Genomic DNA, 9,320 nt, shown 5'->3' on the forward strand with positions numbered 1-9,320 from the left:
CACAACAGACAAGTAGACCTTCCTATTTATAAACTGGGCCACTTGATAGTCCGGTGCTCTGATCGGGATGTGTGTCCTGTCAATGGCTCCCCAGCAACTGGGGAACCCCAGGGCACCAAGTCCAGCCACGGTCATGTCCAGATCCTCCAGACAGATGACTCTCCTCAGCAGCAGGGAGTTGATGGCCCTCACCATCTGCAGTAGCAGACACACAAATACACAAAATAGAGAATGAGAGAGGGAGTGACTGAGCCCATGGGAGGTGCTTGTCCCCTTCCCCTCCTGTTCCCCCCCCCCAACAAAACCTCCCGGGAGCCACCTCCTATAAGCCTACTCCGTCCCCCACTCCTCCAGCAGAAGGGCTGTGGAGAGCAGGGCAGCACAAGGTTCCCAGGGACAGGGCTGTCCCCCCACCCCCACTCCACCCCCTATATTCCCCAGCACCACTCCCCTGAGGGTCCTCCTTATGTTACACTCTCCCCTCCCTGCCATGTAGAGACTTCAACCTGAGAGCTCCTTACCTTCAACAGGAGGGCCTTGAGGGTGGACTTCCCCACCCCAAACTGGTAGCCCACTAACCAGTAGCTGTCTGGGGTGACGAGCTTCCACAGGGTGATTGTGACCCGCTTCTGCGGGGGGGCGGGGGGGGTGGCAGGCCACAGATGGGTGTCTCATCTCCAGAGGGTGGGTGCCAGCCAGGCACAGAGCTCGTGGAAGGTGGCCTTGTGCATTCTAATGTTATGCACCCACTGCTGGTTGTCCTACCACTCCAGAACCAGCCTGTCCCACCAGTCCGAGCTGGTTTCCAGCCTCCAGAACCTTCTCTGAACAGTGGGATGCGGTTGCTAGAGTGAAGCAGCTGCAGCCACTGAGAGGGTCTGCAGAAGGAGCTCAGGGTCCAGATCCAGGCCCTCGATGAAGAGGATGCAGCTGGCAGCAAATGCTGCAAAAACTGCAACGGTAGCTCTGGGTCCATGGCACACGCCGGACAAAGCTGTGGCGTTCCCCCAAAGTACCAGGCAACCACAGCAGATACTGCTGTAGCTTTGCTGTCCTTTAAAGAGGTCCACAGGCAGCAGCAGCAGAGAAACAGCTGTCCTGGGAGGTCCTTGTAAGAGCGTGTCTCTGCAAGGCTCCGGCACCAGCACTCGGAAGCAACTGGGGACTTAAAGTCCTGCCTGAAGTGGTTCCAGGTGGCCTTTTTTGGGAGAGAATGTTCTAGGAGTCTGAATACTCTCTTGCGCAAAAGTGCATCACTTTTTCAATGTCCTTTTGCAGTGTAGATGTGCTCTTGCGCAAGAAGTTTTTGCGGAAGATCTCTTCCACAAAAAGCTTCTTGTACAAGAAGCCTATAGCATAGATGTAGCTTCAGAGACAAAACTTTTTCTGTTGGATCATCACACTAACATTGCACTGAATGCCTCTGGACAGGCTCCTTGGGGCAGCAGAGGTTTCACTTAGCTTGGATGGCTTTAAGATTTGCTCCCGGGAGCATCTTTGCTCCCAGGAGAACAGCTGTGCAGAGCACATGTAATTAATGTTGTTGCCATGACTTTCCTTGTGGGAATGGAACTCAGACGGCCAGAAAATCAGCTGGTGTGGAGTGCTGCGTCTCCTGGAATATCTTTGAATACAATAATAAAATGATGCAAATGTTTTCCACTTTATTTGCTGGTTACCTCTCCAGAATAATCTTGATGTAATTTCCCAGCAAACTGGGATGCAATAACAGGAGTGCTGAGAGCAGATTATGAGAAGTTATTCTTCTTCTCTACTCTTTGCTGATTAGGCCTCAATTGGAGTATCGTGTCCAGTTCTGGGCACAATATTTCAAGAAAGATGAGAAGAAATTTGAGAAGGTCCAGAGCATAGCCACAAAAAATGATTAAAGATCTATGAGCTATGAGGCAAGGCTGAAGGAATTGGGCTTGTTTAATTTGGAAAAGAGAATACCGACTGGGGACATGATAGCAGTTTTCAGGTATCTAAAAGGGTGTCAGAGGAAGGAAGGGGGAAATTTGTTCTCCTTGACTTCTGAGGATAGGACAAGAGGCAATGGGCTTAAACTGAAGTCAGGGAGGTTTAGGCTGGACATTGGGAAAAACTTCCTGTCAGGGAGGTGAAATACTGGAATAAATTGACTAGGGAGGTTGTGGAATCTCCATTTCTGGAGATATTTAGGAGCAGATTGGATAAAGATCTATCAGGGATGGTCTAGATGGTACTACATCCTGCTGTGAGGGCAGAGGACTGGATCCAATGACCTATCAAGCTCCCTTCCCATTCTAATGTTCCATGATTCTATGGATACCATGCACCTGGAAGCCATGGGCCATGCTTCTCTCTGTTACGTGGGTATAACTCAACAGGAACACCAATAACTTCAGTAGAATTAATCCAGATTCCTTCTACTGTTGCCTCGTTCAGAATCAGACCCTCCCACAACATATCCAGTGGAATGTGTGCCAGACGTTTCTATAGTCGACTTCGGCTCTGTTCTCAGCACTGGTCCTCCATAACTGATCAATTTTGGGCAAATCCCTTAAACACCTTTTATATCAGGAACACAATTTTGAAAGAGGATTATATGAAATGAACACTCCTCTACTAAGTGCTTTGAGACCTGGAGGTTATAAATATGAAATGCCACTGTGACTCTATCACACTTTCAGTCCTCATGAATTATATGAATTTCTCTCTCTTTTCCTCATCATTGAGTGAAGTAAAATACGTATCACAGGCCTAGTATAAGGCCTGAGGCCTAGGAAAAATGGTCAACACTTCACTCAAATAAAGCAAAAGACAAGCTGTGGGTAGGAAGCAGGGTTTTGCTAAGAGAATTTAGGAAAAACAGAGTTAAGGTCACAGAATACAAAACATGGTTAAGAGCATAACCCTAGCCCTAAGGGTACCAACAGAACCAATAAAGTTTCCAAAGGGCCGTGAAAGAACATCTTGTGAATAAACATCTGGGATGAACTTCCTCCCTGCAAATACCAGGAACACACAAACCCAGGTTCAGGACAGGGTCACAACTGACAGCATGGTAGATAGCGATTGAATCCCCTTCTCTGAATTAATGGGTGGTAACTAAGCACCGGGAGGTGGGAACCTGACAGCTCAGGATTGATGTGTAACTTGTTTGTACCTGCAGATAAAGTGTACCCTAAAAAATTGTTTTGGTCCAAATGAGGGAGCAATTTCTTTTTCCTAGCATTGACTGAGTCAGTCTATTGTCAGGGGGTACATTTGTGTAACGTTTGGGAAGACTCTACGGACAACTATTCTTGTATTCCGTTTGACAATAGACATGGCCGGATGCCTTTGATCCTTATGTAATCTTGTGAGCTTCGGGGGCTTTCTTGGAGTTTGCTGTGGTGACTATTTGAATACAGAGGAGCACACGCACACAGCCGAACGGTTATCATTATAAATGGAGACTGTCAGGAAGCCACAGCAGTGAAACCTGATGACTACACCTGGAATAATCCCAGTTTTGGAACTTAGTTGTGATTTTTTTGCATAGCCCTTATGCCCGAGACAAAGGCTCTGGACTCTACCTCCGGCAGCTTCACAACACAACAGAATCCGCTGCTGCTTTTCCACACAGGAGCACAGAGCAGCAACATCTAGGATTGAAGGCTTTGTGATGCTGAATGGAATGGGCATATTGTAATGTCCAGCAGCTCCTGGACATTGAAGCTAATCAAAATCTGCCATGTAATTCATAGAAAATGAAACGTGCACATCCTCTTCTCAAGTCCAGGTTGCCAAATATTTCAATAAAAAACCACAATGCCTTTAATAAAACAAGTTAACACATTTATTGAATGAGAGATTACAGAAAAATGAGGCATAAAGGTCAGATCTGGCTACAAAAAGAACTAAAAGGTCAAATGCAATGAATTCTGATTCAAGAGGCGAAGTGAAATCAAAGCAAAGATTTCTCTCACTGCCTGCTTTTGCAGGCCAACCGGCTAGATGCCTTTCAGCCAGAACTCTCCCCAAACCCAGTGCAACTTTCAATTTCCTTCAGATGGTGTTGATACCTTGAGAAGAGAAAATAGGAGCAAAGAGCCTTCTGGGCATTTTCCTTCTCTTTTTATAGTCAGAGTTCTCTTCCACTAAAACCGTCCCCAGCTGAGGCTTAGGAAAGATTAAGGAGACAGAAAATCCCAGCTGTTTGCTTATTAGAATGTGGATTTTTAGCTCACCACCTTCTTGCTGCCCACAAATGGCCTCTTATCCAGGTGTTAGTCCAGCTCCTTGTGTTGTCACCTAGCTAGTGGAAATATAGACAGGTTAGTCGAGTATTCACTTACTGATCTTAAACTGTCCACAGATATGTCACATTATCATAATAGACTTTTCCCAAAGCTTTGTGTCAGTGGGTGGGAAGAGCTTTGGTATTGATCAGAAAGTTGCCAAAAGCAGGAGTTATTGGGACACCAACTTTTCATTACATTTTAATCAATATTTGAGGTGTTCACATGTTACATAGAAGCCCCGGGTTCAATTTATCCCTTTGTCCATACTAGCCAAAGTTGTGTGTTTGGGTTTCCTGATTGTCCAGGGAGAATCTCAGCTTCTTAACACTGTATGTACAGCTATAGAGACACACACACTGTGCTCTCTTTTGGATATGATACCCTTGCTCTTCCTTGATTTATAGTTCCCCTAAATGAATATAAAGGCCACTGTGATGGGTATTTGCTTTCTTCTCCCCATGCATGGACAGAAACCAGGTGACAATCTCTACAAGTCAGCAGAGCTCAGGAGGGTGTACAAAATGCCCTTTGGGTCAGCCTGAGAAATCACACAGATTTCAAAATGCTCAATGAAACAACACTTCCCCGCCCCCAACAAAGAGATTTTAATGCCCCCTCTTCTTTCCCAAAACAAACTGCTCCATGCTTTAAAAGCCCATCACATCTATTTACATACTCACATATATGAAACAGGTGGCTCCTTGAATTTTCCTGCGGCAGCAGCCTAATGAAGCCCTGATCTCAGTAGGGGCCTGCAGGCCTTGTTGAAATACAAACACATTAATAAGGAAAATAATAGTGAACAACACCATCCTGGGGTCTACAAAGTCACAGTCCAATGGGCTGGGAATTGCATTCACCTGGTTCCACGCCCAGTCATTCCACAAGTACTGAGGTAAACAGATTCAAGAAGTGCTTAGGAATTTGTTCATGGCTTTCCTGAGGGCGTCCTTCACCTCCCTGTTCCTCAGGCTGTAGATGAGGGGGTGCAACATGGGGGTCACCAGCATGTAGAACACCGAGGCCATTTTGTCTGTGTCCATGGAATAGCTGGAGATGGGTCGTAAATACATGAAAAGGGCAGTGCCATAAAACATGACCACCAGAGTCAAGTGGCAAATGCAGGTGGAGAAGGCTTTACACCGGCCCTTGGCAGAGCAGATCTGCAGGATGCTGGAGATGATATAGACATAGGAGAGGAGGATGATCACAACACTGCTGCACCCAGTGAAGTATGTGATGGTCAATACCAGCATCTCATTGATGTAGGTGTCAGAGCAGGAGAGCGCCAAAAGTGGGGGGATGTCACAGCAGAAATGATTGATGACATTGGAGTGGCAGAAAGACAGCTGGAATGTCAAACACGTGTTTATCATGGAATCCACCCAGCCAAAAGCACTCGCCCCAGCCACCAGCTGGTTACAGAACCTTCTGGACATGTTGGCCCTATAGAACAGCGGGTTACAGATGGCCACATAACGGTCATAGGCCATCACAACCAGCAAGAGAGACCGAATATCTGAAAGGAAGCCACTGAGATACATTTGCACAGCACAGGCAGGGCGAGAAATACTTTTCCTCTCGCCTAAGAAATTCTGCAGCATCTTAGGGACAATTATCGTTGAATAGCAGAGATCACAGAAAGACAAACTCTTGAGAAAAAAGTACATGGGGGTATGGAGTCGGGGGTCAGTTGTGATTAAGAAGATCATCCCCCCATTCCCTACCAAGGTGATAACATAAATCAGTAAGAACAACACAAACATGGGGAGCTGCAGTTCCGGACGATCTGTCAGTCCTGAGAGAATGAACTCGGTCACCACCGAGTGATTTCCCTCTGCCATCTCCTCTGAGCTGAGATCAGGCAGCTACAGTGATGTGGGCAGTGAGATGACTCAGGAAAACTAAGCCTTTGCTGTATTGGAGCAAGTGAATAAATTTTTTTAATGGTCACAGTTACGATCTCAGGGATCTCAGGGAAGTGATGCAGAGTCAGATGTTCACAACTGGTCATTCCAGGTGTTCCATGCAATGGGCACACTGTACAAATACAAGGAAATGCAGGTTATTCACACCACACACGCACAAACACTCTTGTTCACTAATCTGAGCAGCAAACAAGGATTTGTGACTTTGCTGCAAGAGAATCGGGGTGAAAAATATCTCAGACTGAAGACGCTGAAGAAGGGGTGAGAGGAAACAAACGAATGCTTCTAGCCCTTTGGGGAAGAAGAGCTCTGTGGCTCGGCATGCCGGTTTGGGTTAAAATTGCTCCCTGTGATAATTAAGGGTTTTGGCATCTGAAAATGGCTTTTATCTTAGACTGTAGGAAAACTAACATTATGTAAAATTCCGGCTGTTGGGATTTTGTAACTGCCTCTTTTTGCACTCAAAGAGGTCAAGTCTTTACCTCGAAGGGTAAGAGCTGGGTGGAAGCTTTTAATGTAAAAGGTCTTCAGTACCTGCCGATCCCCATGGCGTCTGTTTGGGCGTGTGACTGTGATGCAGGGCAATGCCATGGACATGCTGCAGAGAGAGATGTGGTGGTGTTTCTCCACTGGCAAACATTGCCAGTTTGGAACATTCAGGAAGTTTTATACTGGGAGGAAGTGGCTTGAGAGAGAAACATCAAATTAACGTGCTCAGTGGGCCAAAGCCGCCCTCAGTGTCACTCTTGCCCCGGGGATTAATTAGGCCCGCATTCTCCTTCTGTGTCATTAAATGATGCAACTTCTCTCAGAATTACGGAGCACGAGGTGAATGGCATGAAAACACAATTTCCCATCACAAAATTAAAAAAAAAAACGTTTCCAGGAAAATATTCAACCAGACTTAGCAACAAGTTTAGAGTGAAAAGAACAGAAAGTTCGATAGAACTGGAAAGTGCGAATTGTTTGTAGCTGGAGTTGAGATCTTTTCAGTCTTTCCTGTTTTCAGAATCACCTCACGCTCTGGAAACCAACAGGTGGAATGTAAAACCTGTAGCATATTTAGGTGTACTTGTGACGTAGTGGGGGGGCTGTCTGCTCTGTAACCCGGTATCCCCCTGCATTGTGATGTGTGAGTCCCACTGACACACCCACATGTGTATTGGCCCAGACACCTAGGCGCAGCCTGGGTAGTTCGAAAAGCTCTTCCCAGGAGGAGAGACAAGGGAAGGGAAGCGGAGACAAACACCAGGTGTCAGGAGCAAGGTCAGTTGCTGCCCGAAAAACATGAAGGGAACATCCTAAGCAGAGGACTGAGGGCTTAAGGGGGGGCAATGGACCCCCAACCGCAGGGGTCTGAGGCATCCTGACCTTGACCCCTGTAACCACATCACGTCTATGCTGTGCTGTATCCTGGAGAAGCAATAAACACTCTCTATTCCACTGGCTGGCAGAGTCGGTTCTTGCTGCTACAGGGGTGCAGGTTCGAGGGGAACCCCGACTGTGCCATCACAGTACTACAGACTGTCACTCTGGTTTTCTGTGTCCTTCCCTTCCTAGCTTCCTCCCCAAAGGAGGAAAGAAATGTTCTTTCATTGTACTTGATGGAGACCACATGATGTCCAGAGGAGCTCAGAAGAAGACCACAGACATAGAATCATAGAACTGAAAGGAACCTCTAGTAATTGTCACATTCAGTTCCCTGCTCTCATTAACCGGTTCCAATATCTCTCTCCAAAAAATTTCTAAAGTTTAATGGAAATCGCTTATCTGGACATGGGCCGTGGATCATGTTGGGGGATCCCCCAAAATAAAGAAGTTGAGAAACTCTGACCTACACCATCCTAGGCACCAGATGTCCTATGGCCACACACACATTAATAAGCAGTCAGCACCAGATTGTCTTCTTATGTCTGTCCAAAGAGCCTGATGTTTAAGGGGCCTGGTTCCTCTGTCTCAAACACCAGTTGTATCAATGGTATGTTTGTCTCTTCAGTCTCTACAGCTTGGCCTGTATTACATCTTGTCATGAGCTGATTGCTTTTAGGTGTTGGCAAGGCCTGATGAAAGGGACTTTTAAGAGCTTCCTTCTTCAATCAACAGTCCTTTTTGAATGGCCTATCTTGTTTGATGCAACAATTAAGGAACCACAGTCTTGGTCAATGAATACTGTAGCACTCCCTTCGTGTCAATTCAGAGTGACGGATTGACTTCTGCTTGGGTTGTAGTTGTACCCAATGGCGGAGGGCGGGGGGAAGAGAAGGAGAGGTATGAAAAGGAAAGGAGGTAGGATGGAAACCTCAGCCTCCTTGATTGAGTATCTCTGTTTTTATACTTGTTGATAAATTAAGTATCAAAACAAACCCGTCTTCCATTTTCCTAGCTACTGCCTTTCAGAGTGGTGGATTAACCACATCTATGGAAAATTCCCTTCCATCAATGTAGAAAGCATCCACACTATGGAACGACAGTAGCACCACACCTAGGTCATTGCAGTGACTTTAGTATAGACATTATCTGAATCGATGGGGGAGTTTTCCCCTGCCTCTAAAGATTACTGTTCTCTCCCTTTAGTGTCACTCTGCTCCCTCTCTTGCTAAAGTTCTTTCCTTCTTTGGACTCAGAATTCATTCAGAAAAGTGGAAATTTCTCCTCTAGGGATACTTTCATTCATGTGTCTTTTCAATTAAAGGCAGACCATTTCCCCATGAATTCATGGTACTTGTTCATTTGGCCTCCCTGTACATGACAATGAGTTGATAAACAAGGAAGCAGTCACTTGTCAGAACTCCAAAATCAGAGTCAAACTTACTCTATCGGCTCACCAAACCAAAATTACACTAAATGCCTCTGGAGCTTCTTTTTGGGGCAGCAGGGATTAAATTTGGCTCTGAGTTTTGGAGATTTGCTGCCTGGAGCATCTTTGCTCCCAGGAGAACACCTATGCAGACCACATGCAATTAATGTCATTTCCATGGCTTTCCTTGGGGGAATGGAACCCAGAGGGCCAGAGCATCAGCTGGTGTGGAGTGCTGCATCTCCTGGGATGTCTTTTTAATATGACAATACAATGATATATGTTTTCCACTTTATTTGTTGGTCCTCTCTCCAAAAGAAGCTTGAT

General features: G+C 46.1%; 1 protein-coding gene across 1 annotated transcript; it reads right to left on the minus strand.

Annotated features, from left to right (window-relative positions):
- Positions 1-5,173: 5,173 nt before the first annotated feature.
- LOC142829331 (olfactory receptor 5AR1-like) lies at positions 5,174-5,761 on the minus strand. The gene has a single exon (XM_075928821.1). It carries the CDS (start codon positions 5,759-5,761, stop codon positions 5,174-5,176), a length of 588 nt encoding a protein of 195 aa, XP_075784936.1.
- Positions 5,762-9,320: the final 3,559 nt, after the last annotated feature.

The sequence above is a fragment of the Pelodiscus sinensis genome, chromosome 4 (genome assembly GCF_049634645.1).
Source record: "Pelodiscus sinensis isolate JC-2024 chromosome 4, ASM4963464v1, whole genome shotgun sequence".
Lineage (NCBI taxonomy): Eukaryota > Metazoa > Chordata > Testudines > Trionychidae > Pelodiscus > Pelodiscus sinensis.

What these genes read in the sequence shown, in the direction of transcription:
- LOC142829331 (XM_075928821.1), bottom strand. Translation starts at nt 5,761, where the DNA reads ATGGCCTATGACCGTTATGTGGCCATCTGTAACCCGCTGTTCTATAGG.